The following is a 16,972-nucleotide window of genomic DNA, read 5'->3' as shown; positions in this document are numbered from 1 at the left end:
CAAGAAATTCAAGAAATTCAAGAAATTCAAGAAATTCAAGAAATTCAAGAAATTCAAGAAATTCAAGAAATTCAAGAAATTCAAGAAATTCAAGAAATTCAAGAAATTCAAGAAATTCAAGAAATTCAAGAAATTCAAGAAATTCAAGAAATTCAAGAAATTCAAGAAATTCAAGAAATTCAAGAAATTCAAGAAATTCAAGAAATTCAAGAAATTCAAGAAATTCAAGAAATTCAAGAAATTCAAGAAATTCAAGAAATTCAAGAAATTCAAGAAATTCAAGAAATTCAAGAAATTCAAGAAATTCAAGAAATTCAAGAAATTCAAGAAATTCAAGAAATTCAAGAAATTCAAGAAATTCAAGAAATTCAAGAAATTCAAGAAATTCAAGAAATTCAAGAAATTCAAGAAATTCAAGAAATTCAAGAAATTCAAGAAATTCAAGAAATTCAAGAAATTCAAGAAATTCAAGAAATTCAAGAAATTCAAGAAATTCAAGAAATTCAAGAAATTCAAGAAATTCAAGAAATTCAAGAAATTCAAGAAATTCAAGAAATTCAAGAAATTCAAGAAATTCAAGAAATTCAAGAAATTCAAGAAATTCAAGAAATTCAAGAAATTCAAGAAATTCAAGAAATTCAAGAAATTCAAGAAATTCAAGAAATTCAAGAAATTCAAGAAATTCAAGAAATTCAAGAAATTCAAGAAATTCAAGAAATTCAAGAAATTCAAGAAATTCAAGAAATTCAAGAAATTCAAGAAATTCAAGAAATTCAAGAAATTCAAGAAATTCAAGAAATTCAAGAAATTCAAGAAATTCAAGAAATTCAAGAAATTCAAGAAATTCAAGAAATTCAAGAAATTCAAGAAATTCAAGAAATTCAAGAAATTCAAGAAATTCAAGAAATTCAAGAAATTCAAGAAATTCAAGAAATTCAAGAAATTCAAGAAATTCAAGAAATTCAAGAAATTCAAGAAATTCAAGAAATTCAAGAAATTCAAGAAATTCAAGAAATTCAAGAAATTCAAGAAATTCAAGAAATTCAAGAAATTCAAGAAATTCAAGAAATTCAAGAAATTCAAGAAATTCAAGAAATTCAAGAAATTCAAGAAATTCAAGAAATTCAAGAAATTCAAGAAATTCAAGAAATTCAAGAAATTCAAGAAATTCAAGAAATTCAAGAAATTCAAGAAATTCAAGAAATTCAAGAAATTCAAGAAATTCAAGAAATTCAAGAAATTCAAGAAATTCAAGAAATTCAAGAAATTCAAGAAATTCAAGAAATTCAAGAAATTCAAGAAATTCAAGAAATTCAAGAAATTCAAGAAATTCAAGAAATTCAAGAAATTCAAGAAATTCAAGAAATTCAAGAAATTCAAGAAATTCAAGAAATTCAAGAAATTCAAGAAATTCAAGAAATTCAAGAAATTCAAGAAATTCAAGAAATTCAAGAAATTCAAGAAATTCAAGAAATTCAAGAAATTCAAGAAATTCAAGAAATTCAAGAAATTCAAGAAATTCAAGAAATTCAAGAAATTCAAGAAATTCAAGAAATTCAAGAAATTCAAGAAATTCAAGAAATTCAAGAAATTCAAGAAATTCAAGAAATTCAAGAAATTCAAGAAATTCAAGAAATTCAAGAAATTCAAGAAATTCAAGAAATTCAAGAAATTCAAGAAATTCAAGAAATTCAAGAAATTCAAGAAATTCAAGAAATTCAAGAAATTCAAGAAATTCAAGAAATTCAAGAAATTCAAGAAATTCAAGAAATTCAAGAAATTCAAGAAATTCAAGAAATTCAAGAAATTCAAGAAATTCAAGAAATTCAAGAAATTCAAGAAATTCAAGAAATTCAAGAAATTCAAGAAAATTAAAAAATTCAAGAAATTTTAAGAAATTTCAAGAAATTTCAAGAAATTTCAAGAAATTTCAAGAAATTTCAAGAAATTTCAAGGAATTTCATGAAATTCAAGAAATTTAACAACAATTAAAAACAAATAATTTTTAAAAAATCGTCAAAAATCAAGATCAACTAAAATTTAACCCCAATTACCCCCTTTTCCCCCTTTCTGTCAAAAGTAAACATCGAAAGGACGAGAAGTCATCCAGCAGTACACCACCGGAAGGTTTCATTTACCGTTTGTTTGAGTTTGCACAGTCAAAGATATCCATCCTGAGGGGGTTTAAAGAGGTGGGGTGGGAAGACTTTTTGAAGTACACGAATCCGAGATTTACGCGATTGTTGTTTAAGTTTCTGCGAGATTTCGAGTTTACAAAACAACGTGGTCTGGGCGATAAAACATTTCAAGTAGGGGGAAAGGTTTTCCACGAAAAGACAGATATTAGGATTGGTCTACGGCGCTGTTTGTTGATCCATTTGAGGAGTTTTTTTTTTGGTGATATCAGATTGCTTTTGGGCGAGGTGAAATCCTTCTGTGAAATTTCAGTTCTTGGTAAGCAGCTGGGAATTTTCGTAGGTTTAAAGTGTCAATAATATCATGGTTTAGATGTTTTATAAACTGAACATTATTGATTTGAAACGTTAACTTAAGAAAACTGGACAGATGTCCTTATTTATAGCCTACAACAAACAAAAAGACGTAAATCTCTCATGAAATCAATCAAACAACAATTTAACGGTCAAATTGAAATGCTGGATACTTACCACAGCTTTTTCGAATTCACCACAGCTCATCTACAAGCGTTTGACAGTTGGTTGGAACTGTATTCACACAAGATGGCATCAATTCAGGAAATTTTCGTTATTTTTCAATGTTTTTATTTAGGTTTGTTTGTGATTTTAGAATTAAAATTGTGGAATTCCTAACCTAGGGGTCCTTTTTTATTGTGAGGGTAGAAGTGGCTTATGCAAGAATTCAATCAAATCCATGTTGTATAAAACCAATCCCTCCTCAAAGGGTAGCCTTCCCATATGATTGAGATGTAAAACTAATTCCGCACAACCCTCCCTCGTCCCACAAATCTGGTCCATGAGCTCCTCGAAATTCTTTTCAAGTGGTTAAATTTTACGGCCAAATGGAAAAATTGCCACTCCCACCACCACAACAAACAAGTGCCTGTGTGTTTGTGTGCGTGGGCAGCCAATTTCGTCCTTCCGTAAATGGTTTCCCCGGATTTTATGGACTAGGGAAAAAAGGGATTTTTCGACGTATTGTTAGAAATAAATAGACTAACTTCATTTAAAAACAATCAGTTTAAAAAAAAACCATAATTAGAAACTCACCACAAAGCATTTTGACAGTTGCAGTTCTCACATTCACAACTAGGTGGCTCTATCTTCATTGTATGTTTGTCTGTGGTTAGCACACACTTCACCCGGAAAAAAAATTCCGCTCGGAGGATTTTGTTCGAGCGTTACGCACCACTGGCCGGCGTGACACTTGTCGCTGGCATGATGTTTGCGTTTCCAATTGGGACGATTGCTGACGATTGCGTGGGTGTGCCCTGAACTGTGCCTAATTCGATTGGAGCTTGACATGTAAATGTCTTTTTAGGAATTGACCCTCAATCGGTTAATCAGAATGCAAAATTAATTCTTATGTTAAAAAAATAACAATGTAATTCTAAAACAGTTATTTAAAACAAAATCCCTTCGAAAAAAAATTGTTTTTTTCAGGGATTGAAAAAGAAAATGAATAAGTGAGAAATTGTCAAATGACTATATGCCAAAAATTGAGTTATTGTCAAATCGGCACCAAACTTGGTAAATCTGACAACTAAGAAATTGCACAATTTGAATAAATTGCAGAAATTGAAAAAAAAATCGACGTTTTTTAAAAATTCTATAAATTTTGGAAAACGTTAAAAATAACTTTTTTTAAATAAATTAATATAACAATCCAAACTGAAATATAAATTAGAAATTCAACAAATTCAACAAATTCGACAAATTCATTAAATTCAACAAATTCAACAATTTCGACAAATTTTACAAATTCAATAAATTCAACAAATTCGACAAACTAAACAAATTCGACAAATTCGACAAATTCGACAAATGCGACAAATTCAACAAATTCAACAAATTCAACAAATTCAACAAATTCAACAAATTCAACAAATTCAACAAATTCAACAAATTCAACAAATTCAACAAATTCGACAAATTCAACGAATTCAACAAATTCAACAAATTCAACAAATTCGACAAATTCAACAAATTCAACAAATTCAACAAATTCAACAAATTCAACAAATTCAACAAATTCAACAAATTCAACAAATTCGACAAATTCAACAAATTCAACAAATTCGACAAATTCAACAAATTCAACAAATTCTACAAATTCAACAAATTCAATAAATTCAATAAATTCAACAAATTCAACAAATTCAACAAATTCAACAAATTCAGCAAATTCAGCAAATTCAAGAAATTCAAGAAATTCAAAAATTCAAGAAATTCAAGAAATTCAAGAAATTCAAGAAATTCAAGAAATTCAAGAAATTCAAGAAATTCAAGAAATTCAAGAAATTCAAGAAATTCAAGAAATTCAAGAAATTCAAGAAATTCAAAAATTCAAGAAATTCAAGAAATTCAAGAAATTCAAGAAATTCAAGAAATTCAAGAAATTCAAGAAATTCAAGAAATTCAAGAAATTCAAGAAATTCAAGAAATTCAAGAAATTCAAGAAATTCAAGAAATTCAAGAAATTCAAGAAATTCAAGAAATTCAAGAAATTCAAGAAATTCAAGAAATTCAAGAAATTCAAGAAATTCAAGAAATTCAAGAAATTCAAGAAATTCAAGAAATTCAAGAAATTCAAGAAATTCAAGAAATTCAACAAATTCAACAAATTCAACAAATTCAACAAATTCAACAAATTCGACAAATTCAACGAATTCAACAAATTCAACAAATTCAACAAATTCGACAAATTCAACAAATTCAACAAATTCAACAAATTCAACAAATTCAACAAATTCAACAAATTCAACAAATTCAACAAATTCGACAAATTCAACAAATTCAACAAATTCGACAAATTCAACAAATTCAACAAATTCAACAAATTCAACAAATTCAATAAATTCAATAAATTCAACAAATTCAACAAATTCAACAAATTCAACAAATTCAGCAAATTCAGCAAATTCAAGAAATTCAAGAAATTCAAGAAATTCAAAAAATTCAAGAAATTCAAGAAATTCAAGAAATTCAAGAAATTCAAGAAATTCAAGAAATTCAAGAAATTCAAGAAATTCAAAAAATTCAAGAAATTCAAGAAATTCAAGAAATTCAAGAAATTCAAGAAATTCAAGAAATTCAAGAAATTCAAGAAATTCAAGAAATTCAAGAAATTCAAGAAATTCAAGAAATTCAAGAAATTCAAGAAATTCAAGAAATTCAAGAAATTCAAGAAATTCAAGAAATTCAAGAAATTCAAGAAATTCAAGAAATTCAAGAAATTCAAGAAATTCAAGAAATTCAAGAAATTCAAGAAATTCAAGAAATTCAAGAAATTCAAGAAATTCAAGAAATTCAAGAAATTCAAGAAATTCAAGAAATTCAAGAAATTCAAGAAATTCAAGAAATTCAAGAAATTCAAGAAATTCAAGAAATTCAAGAAATTCAAGAAATTCAAGAAATTCAAGAAATTCAAGAAATTCAAGAAATTCAAGAAATTCAAGAAATTCAAGAAATTCAAGAAATTCAAGAAATTCAAGAAATTCAAGAAATTCAAGAAATTCAAGAAATTCAAGAAATTCAAGAAATTCAAGAAATTCAAGAAATTCAAGAAATTTAAGAAATTCAAGAAATTCAAGAAATTCAAGAAATTCAAGAAATTCAAGAAATTCAACAAATTCAACAAATTCAACAAATTCAAGAAATTCAAGAAATTCAAGAAATTCAAGAAATTCAAGAAATTCAAGAAATTCAAGAAATCCAAGAAATACAAGAATTTCAAGAAATTCAAGAAATTCAAGAAATTCAAGAAATTCAAGAAATTCAAGAAATTCAAGAAATTCAAGAAATTCAAGAAATTCAAGAAATTCAAGAAATTCAAGAAATTCAAGAAATTCAAGAAATTCAAGAAATTCAAGAAATTCAAGAAATTCAAGAAATTCAAGAAATTCAAGAAATTCAAGAAATTCAAGAAATTCAAGAAATTCAAGAAATTCAACAAATTCAACAAATTCACATTCAATCAACAAAATCAAGAAATTTCAAAAAATCGAAAAATTCAGAAAATTAGGACATTCAAGGAAATAAAAAACTAAAAAAAATTGAAAAATCTAAAAAAAGACATTAAAAAAATCAAAAAAAATAATTCAAGAAATTTAAGAATTTCTAGAAATTTATCAGAATAGGAATTTATAGAATAGTATAATTTATTTAGGGTTTTCTATGTGAATTTGAATTTCAGCAATAATTTGCATTTGGCCTTTGCATAAGAAATATCAGTTGTTTATTAACTGTAAATTATTAACTATTCGCTCTTCATAGCTCTATATTGAAATTGACCAATTTTTCATAAAATTATGGGAAATCACAAAAACAATTAAAAAATACCCAAAATTGATCAAATTTTTTAAACAGTATTCATATTCCTAACCATACATAAATTCTCTAGATGGTTCGACAGTTTACAATCTCGTTGCAAATCCCCATACACGTGGGGTGCAAATCACACTCCCCAAACCAAGCGCTAGAGCTAATCAATAAACTAATTAGTGAGCTGTTTACCTCGTCTGCCGTCTGCCATCAACCACATTGATCTCTTCTGTGTGGGCGGACTCGGTGGAGGCCCTCCACGTGAATCCAATTAACGTTCCCGACATAATCACGACATTCCCAGGAAGTTAATCATTAGTGTGTTGGTATTATGAAATGGTTAATGATTTTTTAAACAAATAATTAGAACAATTTCAAGAGGATTTTACATCAAAAATAATCGACGTAAAATTTTAAACCATCACAAAGAAATAAAGATTCAATTGAAAATGTAATTAAAACTGTCTTCTTCGTCCCTCGTCAAACAAAATAAAGAACACAAAAGTAACTGCGCCATTTTGCTCCAGCAATGTTTTCCTTTCCGCCATATCATCATCTAGCGATCCAAATCTGACAGAGCAGCTCCTCTTCTGCGACGCGACAAAATGCTAATATTTTCCCGCGCAAAATATTAGCTTTGGAAAGCTCGCGGATTTTGTTTGTTTTCCCCCCCTTGGTGGAAATAAAACAGTGAAAAATGCTCGCCATGGTCGCGTTCACATTAAGAGCGAGTCCACGAGCAAAGCATACCCATCTCGCATCGACCTCACCAATCTGCCTGAAATTTTCAGGGGTTGTTTGTACATATAAAACTAGCATCTGGCCAAAATATGAGCACTCTAGGTCAACGGGAAGTGGGGCAAATCGGGACACAAAGTTTGAAGGTTCAAAAACGTCAAAAATCTTAAAAAGACTATAACTTAGGCAAAATTCAGATTAATTTCAAAATTAAAAATGCATCTGAAAGGGCATAAAAAATGCAACAAAATGCAGGGTAGAGCATCCTAATTGGTTAAATCTAAAGGGAGTTATTGGCATTTTAATGAAAAAATAGCATAATTTTAAAACTCAAATAAAAAAAGTGTTCCATCCAGATATCAACTCGGTTCGACCTGCAGCTTGTAGGGGACATCTGGGACTACCATCTGAGACTGAGAACGCTTTGGGTAAGGCAGTTTAACATATTAAATAGACACTTTTACTTTTAGTGATTTTTTTGGTTGTAAATTTTTGCTCGGGGGACCCCTTAGATCAGGGGTGACCAAAGTATGGCCCGCGGGCCAAACGTGGCCCGCGAGGTGATATTTTGTGGCCCGCGGACCCATTTTGAATGATCACGTAAAATGGCCCGTTGACTACTTGTAAAGTGACTTTATCCTTTTTTCAAATGGAGGTTTATTTAAAACTTTTATATGCTAATCTTTTTTATTTTTTGTTAGTTAAAAAAACTTATGATTTTTCAATTTCAATATTAGGATACAAATAATTTGTTCAAAAAATGTTATAATTTAGACAATTTCACACGTTTCAATGTGAGTGAAACTAGTAAATATCGTCAAAACTTTCATCAAACATTTTTGGAAATATTTAAAAACGTTCAAGTTTGACTTAGGTATAATTCTGTAATATTTGCAAAAATATAAGTTTTCTTTATTAATTTGCAAGCCATAATGACCCTTTTATGAACTGACCCTCAAACTTACATTGCACTTCCTTCGGGATTCGACCTCATTACAGTTAGATAACGAATCTGATTGACTCTCAACTGATTCAGGCAGACAAAATGTGGAAATCGGAGGATCAAGTTTGTTGCAAATATTTTACAAAGCTTTCGTTGATCAACCCACTCCCCTTCCATTATTCAAAAATTGGCTCGAAAAAACAGGAGCAAAAATATATTTTCAAAAAACTTCACAAAAAAAATAAATTAAAGTGTAATTAGCTGAAATTAATTAAATATGCATTCTTTTGCATTTGCACATTTGAGCATGTTTGAGTTTATTAAAAATAATTGAAATTCTAATGAATTTTCGATAAACAAATGTTGAAAATCTGGCTCTCTACGATTTCTCATTAACCACATTTAACTTATAGATAAAATTACGCCTTTAGATGAATTGTTCAACATGTAATGTCAACATTTTTCAAAATATAAAAACAAAACTTTATTTAATTTTTTTTTAAACACAAGTACATTCAGCGAAAAACTTTTTTTTCAAATACCTGAAACAATAAAATCAACAATACCGATAGAAAACCGTTATTTTGTGGTTTCTAATATTTTGAATTGATTTTTTTTTTCAATAACAACAATTAAATCTTTTAAATTAAAATAACGTATTTTTTTTAATAAACTTTTTTTTTGAAAATTTGGCCCGCAAGCTCATTTGAGCTTCAAATTTGGCCCGGCCTCAAAAAACTTTGAGCACCCCTGCCTTAGATCCCATTTTCTGGTGATAATTTCATCATATTCGTGTTCCTGAGACAATTTCACAATAGAAACATGCATAAAAATGTTTATTTTGATCCATTTTAACCCTTTAAAAAATGAATGTGAAAAAAAATTAAGAAGCTGCTTTTTTTTTTGGTGTCATCTAGTATCCTTGGAAACGAACTTGATTTTCAATGAATGTGAATCGAAGATTTTTTTTAACTTTCATTTTTTAAATGGTTAAAATGGATGAAAATAAACATTTTAATGCATGTTCCTAATGTGAAATTGTCTCAGGAACACGAATATGATAAAATTATCACCAAAAAATGGGATCTAAGGGGTCCCCCGAGCAAAAATTTACAACCAAAAAAATCACTAAAAGTAAAAGTGTCTATTTAATATGTTAAACTGCCTTACCCAAAGCGTTCTCAGTCTCAGATGGTAGTCCCAGATGTCCCCTACAAGCTGCAGGTCGAACCGAGTTGATATCTGGATGGAACACTTTTTTATTTGAGTTTTAAAATTATGCTATTTTTTCATTAAAATGCCAATAACTCCCTTTAGATTTAACCAATTAGGATGCTCTACCCTGCATTTTGTTGCATTTTTTATGCCCTTTCAGATGCATTTTTAATTTTGAAATTAATCTGAATTTTGCCTAAGTTATAGTCTTTTTAAGATTTTTGACGTTTTTGAACCTTCAAACTTTGTGTCCCGATTTGCCCCACTTCCCGTTGACCTAGAGTGCTCATATTTTGGCCAGATGCTAGTTTTATATGTACAAACAACCCCTGAAAATTTCAGGCAGATTGGTGAGGTCCAAACGACGTCCCATACAAAGGGGTATGCCCTGTTCGTGGACTCGCTCTTAAATCAAGACCAACGCGAAAAGTAAGCCAAGAAAAGTGTTGCAAAAGTAAGAATAAAAAGTTGTTTGTGGCGACGCTCGATTCTGTCTCCATCGCAACGCAAAAGTGACAGCTCGTGTGACAGCTTTGATCGAGCCCCCCGCCCTCGCCCGGCCTGCTGAGACGAAATTTTCTCAAGCAATTTCCTTCGACGGAGCCTTCCTGGAACGATGGTGGTTGTAATTACTTGGAAAAAGCCCCGACGCGCGAGTTGAAGCATTCAATCAACAACGGGGCAATGAAATGGTGGTTTGAGAAAATTTGCACGTGCCTCTTTTATTGAAAGTGCCTCTTTTTTGTTGTTATTTAAAGAAGGATTTTAGGTCTGCTGAAGAAGGGGTGTTCGACACATGTGGGGTTTGTGACAATTGGCACGTTTTGAGGATTGAAAAGCGTGTATTTTATTCATCTACATGCGCATTTTATTTGAGATTTTTTTTTTAAATAATAGACAAATGTAAAGAAAAACATTGACTGTTGTTTTCAAAAAAGTATTTGAGAAAAAATTCCAGATAATAACATCAAACCATACAAATTGCAATATTAAAATGCAAAAAGAATTCCTTTGTTCTTGTGCACACACAACATCATCTTTCTATGAAGTTAATCCGTTTCTGACATGCTTTCTAAAGCATATGCTTTTCCTTGTTCAATGGAAGGACAAAAGGATTCCTTTCCTCTCCGGTTGCATTGACTTTTCAAAAGAACAATAAGTGCATGTGGTTTGCATGTAGGTAGGATTATCTTTCCTAATCATCACCCACAACCACATCGACCATCCTCACCCACATCCATGCAAATTACCACAAAATCTCTTTTGAATAGACTAAAACGGATACCAAAATTGAAACCGCTCTGTCACCACCAATAATGACGGTGTGGGTTTTTTTTTCTCTGCCCCAAACCCCAACGCGTCCAGTTGGGGCGGTCAGGGCAGTCTGTGGTCAGACACCGTTGGAAGGTGCGACAAAAATCCACCAGGATGACGTGCTGGAATTGAGAGCGAGACACCCTCCCATGGGATCTATGACTCCACGTGGCGATGACTTGGCAGGAGCTCTTCTATTGGTTGTTGGTTGATTGCAAAATTGTCCTATATTTTGTTAACCTTTAACGATTTATTTTGTTATTTCTCAAAAACGAATTTAAACTTCTTACCTTTAATATTTTTTAGAAGAAAGGCAAACCAAAGTAAATAAGACAAATTTGTCATCACTGCTACAAACCGTTTCAGACAAAATAAATGTAGCCAACCGCTCTGGGATTTGGCACGGCGTGAGTTTCAAATTTTATGGGCGTTTGTGGCCAATTAACAAAGTGTTGATAATGTTCAGCGCAGATGTTCGAAGATTTACTTTAGGGTTTTTTTTTTCTATGATAAGATTTTTTGCTAAAATTGCTTTTTTCATTTTTTTTTAATTACAACTCAAAAACAAAAGTCGAGGCAAAGTATCAATTCTTGATTGAGTTCACAAAACAAAAAAAATAACAGCCATAAACATTGACATTGATCATCATTTTTCTCTAATTAAAACTAATTTTTATTGTTAGACTTGAAAGCTTTTGAATGACGTGGTGATAAACAATCTAAAGCCTCTAGAAGTTAATTATTTTTAACCCTCTCAGGCCCATATTTTTACGATGTTTTTTTTTATTTTTCCCTTGATTTCCCTGAACAAGGGAAAATAAAAATTGGAGTAACTTTTGTCCTACGAAAAACTTTACTCATCTTGTTTAATGTTTTCCTTTGCTTTATTTTCAATATTTATATTTGCATTTATCTTGTTTAGTTTATTATTATTTAAAGTAAATTAAATTATTAAAATTACTACATACTTTTTCCATCATAAACATTATAAATTGCTACTGAAAAACAAAGCCAAAGTTGACGCCAAAAATAATGACATTTTGTAAATTATTGGCAAAGTCACATAAAACAAGTCACACCTCTAACCTTAACATTTTCTGATATTTCAGAAGTGTTTCTTTCCAATGCATTTTAAAGATTAAAAATGGGATGAAAATTTGTTTTTTGGCGATTTTTTAGATCGAAGCCCGCTTAGAGACGGGGTTGGGTTGTAGAGGGTGGTGGGTGCTGAATAGTGGTTCGCAATTTAGAACTGTCAACCAATCTATTGTTCGTAAAATGCTACCAAGAAGTAGCAAGTATTGCAATCGATCAATAATTTATTTAGGCAGCAATAGAAAAGTCGATGGCGTCAGGCATTTGAGGTATTCGAAGTTAACAAAACTTTAGATTTAGAACATTTCAATAAGCGCTATATCTCCCGTAAAACTTATTTTAGTGAAGCTTTTTGAAAAGTTAGCGACGAATTATCAATAATTATGAATGCCACCTGCGACATAATATTGAATAATCCAAGGAATAATCATACTCCGATATTATCACTGCGCTTCAAAGATTCATAATCTCGGAACTCCCATTTGGTTGCTCTTATGATTCACACTTCTGACGCATTTTTTAGTCACGTGGAAAACAAATACGCACGAAGCACTTAATTTTTCAGCGAAAAGTCTATATCAACAGATCCACAATAGTTCAAAACATATCACTTCAGCAGCAAAAAAAAAATGTCACGTTTCAGTTTGAACATAGCCTTCCACTTTGTTTATGCTTAGAGCTGTAGTGCAGTTGTAGTAGTGGGGAGCATTCGAAAATTACGTAACGCATTTTGTCTCTTCAGCCCCATGTTAAGACTATTAAAGCTTAGTCGTAGAATGCGTACTAAATGTGCCTAGATTTATGCATCTATTTTTTTTTTTAAATCGACGCAATTACAAGTATAAATTTTTCTGTCAGAGCCTTTTCGTTTAAACTGTCATGTTTCCGGTGAGATTAACTAAAGATTTTCTTTCCACAAATCAGACAAAATAATGTAAATGGGCCGAAAACGAAGTACATATAAATAAATGTCAATGCTACTGATACCAGTTGATGTTTACATAAGTATCGATCAGTACCAGACTGCTCGTTTACTCTTCATTTTTAATCTGTTTATATTGTTTTGTTCGAAATAAAGTAGGAACATTAGAGAGACAGTGATAAACGTACCATTAGGATGCTTCGAATGTGGGACCTTTTTTCAAAACCTCGCTCCACAAGCTGAGTATTGTTCCTTGAGCTATTTAAGGACTCTGGGTAAAATATGAGCAAAATCGGTCAACATTTACCCATTGATACTCAAAGCTAAAGTTTGTATTTTATTTACGGTTTGGTCTGCACGGTGCGCTATTTTCTTCCATATATTTGCAAAAGTTGAGGCTGTAAAAATCGATTCGAAAAAGTTATTAGCGATTTAAAATGGGGTAATCTCAACCAATTCCGCTCAAATTGGCATAGATGTCTAAAATAACCCAACAAACTTTTTTCGCTTGTGGAGCACGGGGTCTTTTTTCTGGGCACCCTAATGTACCATTCATAAACCACGTAGTAAAAAATGATTAATATTTTTTATACACAATCTATTGATCCTTGCACTGTAACTTGGATTTGGCCCGCACTTTTCTCTCGCACTTTTGACAACAAAATTTCCAAAAACTAGGCAACCAGCAGTTGTTTATTTACATTTCCAGTCGCAGTTTCCACCAAACTGGACATTCGCACTTTAAAATTGCGATTGACATCAGCTCGCTTTGATCATTTTTTGAGAAAATTAAGATTTCCCAAGCCAGTTTGACAAGTCGCAATAGTGCGCTCGATAGCAATAATTTAGTGCGAAGTCCAAGTTAGTGAGAATTGCGCAATAAACATTTAAAATGTTTTTACACTATTAGGACAAAGACAACATGATAAAATCAAAGGCAAAATGTTGGCAAACTTTGGTAAGGAATAATCCTGAAAAAAGGTTTAGCAGGAAAAAAAATATCAACAAACAAACAAATTCACCAAATACACAATATTTCTGCAAAATTTTGTTGATATTTTCCCGTAATTTTTTTTTGCTAGACTTGCTTGGATTTCGATTAATTTTTCATGATTTGTTAAAAAATCTTTTTTATTCTCTCTTAAAAAAATTACATTTTCAAATCATGTAAACATCCTAAAGATTGCATTTCTCAAGCACTCATCCTACCAAAAATAGCCGGGTCCGGTGGTTTAGTGGTTAGCGTGGTAGCCTCTGAACCCCAGTATGGCCTGGGTTCAATCCCAGACGGACCCGGTGGCATTTTTCGAGACGAGATTTGCCTGATCACGCCTTCTATCGGATGGGGAAGTAAAACGTCGGTCCATTTGCGTAAAAAGAGGCTATGGGTGACTCACCACACATAACCTTCGGACGCCTAGAAATGAGCAGAAACATGCAACAGAGACCACAAAAGGGGGTCGTTAAAGTGGATTGCTTTGCTTTTTTTTATAAATGTCCCAAAGATTTCATTCCTCGAGTACAACCCGGATTTTTGTCAAAGTTGACAATTTGATTTAAATGTCAAAACATGCTTATTTCTTATAGAAAAAAAAAAGTAAACAACTAACATTTCCGTAACAAGGTGCTTTAAATTTTTGGCTTCGTCAAACTTAGACTATTTGAAAACTAATGATTGTAAAGCAACTGTACCGAACTATAATGCATTTTTCGACACCTTTTCCACTCAATTGTAGAAACCGTTGCTTGTCATTTAAATTTTGATTATTCTATTTGCCTTTACCCTCTAGGAACCAACAATTGTAATTTTGACACTTTGGCTCAATTCTGAGGGATTCAGATTCAGCGGATAAAATTACTTGGAAGAATATGTTGTTGAAAAACTTTCGATTTATATCATATCAGAAATTATCAAAATTAGAAATCTCTAGTTTAAAGGAAAAAACAGCATATTTTTTTAAGCATTTATTGTGGAATTTAAGTTTATAAATTGCATCATCTTTTTTTTTAAATTTAAATGGCTGTAACTTTTAACTCTCAAGTCCAAATCCTGACTTTTTTTTATTAGGCCCTATAAACATATGCAACACAATAGCTTATAGGACCCTTTTTTTAAAAAAATCTAGAAATTGACTTTATAAAAGACAGATCCATCTCGACTAAAAGTGCCCTTTATACCACTTTGCTGTAAAATTTAACCCTGAAATTTTACGTTCAAAAAACATATTTTTCAAGGTTTGTTCAAATCGACGCCGTCGTGCTAACTTGTCGTACGTCGCTTTTTGACGTTCCGAGAAAAACGCGTTTCAATGTTTGACCTTGAATAAACAAACAATAGAGCACGCAATGTAAACAATAACAAACACGTTTTGTTTGGCTGACCGTTCTGTTCACTGTCCCGAAGTTTGGTTGAATTTGATTGCCGGAGTTCCGAAATATAATTGAAAATGTTTACGGTAGTCAGGCTGGCCTGAAATCCCTTTGCCCTTTGTCACACTTACATCAATTTTCAGGCTGTGTTGAAACTTCTTACATATGAAAAGTGACAAAAATGCACGGAGTTAACAAAAAGGTGAGGCATTGTGAGCGGCACAAAATGGCGTTCTTAACTCAATTTGGCCCAAAATGAACGTACGACAAGTTAGCACGACGGCGACGAAAATTTGTCCTCTAAATTTTGTCGTAGAAGGCGTAGTAGAATATTTCTGAAAAGTTATATTTTCAAAAACACCCTTATCGCTCAACCAAACCATAAATTTCTCCTTCCCATTTGCAGCAACTCTTCTAAAGATACCAGCTTCAGGACGGCCCTTTTTCGTAAAATCTATTATCAACTTAATTTTGCGATCTGAACCACTATGCAACACACTTATCCTCCAAGTAGACGACACCAGGAATGACCTATTTTTGCTATCAAATTTATAGTATTTTGATAAGTACGGGATTTTGGATTCGTCCCCTAAAGTACTGTTTACAACATTATTTTCAACATGTTTTGACTGTTTTTGCAAACAGATTGTTGCAGGATCGGGTCCGTAAGTTTGGGAATTTTGAAATAAGAAGACAACGTCTTCCTTGATTGTTGTGCATTCTTAAGTATGTATCTTCAAATTATGGTTTACGTGATATATCTTACAGAGAGTTTCAAACTTTGAAAACCATCCTAATCCGTTTGATTAATCCATTTCCCTCTAATCTTTTCCCAACACCTGACGCAAACTTTCTCCCTCCCACCGTGACTAGGTCATCAATCGCACCTTCCAACCTTGAACACAACCAGACCAGACTGGTGTAGACCCCTAAAAATAGCCCTCAATTTGACTTCTCCGCCAAACACCTCAACTCACCAGCATTCCCACCGGCCCCACTCGAGCCTCCCTTGGCCGCGTAGTTGTTGTTGATGGAGTTGAAAAAGTTGACCGCTCCGGTTCGCCTCAGTATCCAAAACATGCCGCTCAAACTGCTGCTGCTTCTCCTTCAACCGATGTGCTGATATGATGGTTTTGGTCCGGATATCCAGCTGCGACCGCCTCCCCAAATGATTAATACGAGCCCCGGCGGTGGGAAAACTTTCACACCCGTCGTATATAAATCACCTTTTCGCACGGCTTTTCACGGGTCTTCACGCGCGCTAGCGCTTCGCTATTGATTGGAAAATGATTTACACCTTACACGGTTTTGCACAATTCTTCACGACTTCCAATCACCAACACCAATTTCCGTGCCCTCAAAGGGAGCAATTTCCCACACTACACAAGTTACGTTAGCGATACATAACGCCTCTTCGATTTCCCCGCTTATGCATCGCTAGTGCAACACTTTGCACTCCTCCACTGGGGTTATTAGTGCCACCCAATCAAAGCAAGCCCCGTTTCAATTTCCGGATTGCACCGTCATCCAAAGAATCCGAGAACTCGAAAGAACCCCTCCCGAAACGACGCAGTGTTCCGTCCGTCCGAACCGGTTCGCAGCAGCAAACTGGTCGAGCAGCTGTTTGGATGCCTACTTTAAGGCGTGCACAGCATACTTGCAGGGGGGGCCGAAGCTTCGGCGCCGAGTTCATCCCGAACGAGCACATGATTCGCGAGGGGTTCACCGCGTGAGTTACCTCGCGATGGGAACTCACTTTTTGTCGGGTGGGATGATAACAGATGGCCTGCTGCGATGGTGTTTAATAGTTGCCGGCTTCGGGGCGTTAAAAACTTTAAGGTTAGAGTGAATGTCAAG

At 32.6% G+C, this 16,972-nt stretch overlaps 1 protein-coding gene across 1 annotated transcript in view; it reads right to left on the bottom strand.

The window, feature by feature from the left end:
- LOC6046923 (putative uncharacterized protein DDB_G0274535) overlaps positions 1–16,718 on the bottom strand; it is a 110,200-nt gene extending 93,482 nt beyond the window's left edge. Inside the window, exon 1 of the mRNA XM_038248803.1 lies at positions 16,093–16,718. Within this exon, the coding sequence (XP_038104731.1) occupies positions 16,093–16,195 (103 nt within the window). The 5' untranslated portion in view covers positions 16,196–16,718. The remainder of the gene's footprint in view (positions 1–16,092) is intronic.
- Between the last annotated feature and the right edge of the window lie 254 nt (positions 16,719–16,972).

The sequence above is a fragment of the Culex quinquefasciatus genome, chromosome 1 (genome assembly GCF_015732765.1).
Source record: "Culex quinquefasciatus strain JHB chromosome 1, VPISU_Cqui_1.0_pri_paternal, whole genome shotgun sequence".
Lineage (NCBI taxonomy): Eukaryota > Metazoa > Arthropoda > Insecta > Diptera > Culicidae > Culex > Culex quinquefasciatus.
Note: the sequence above shows the minus strand (reverse complement) of the source record. Positions and strands in the feature narration are given on the sequence as shown.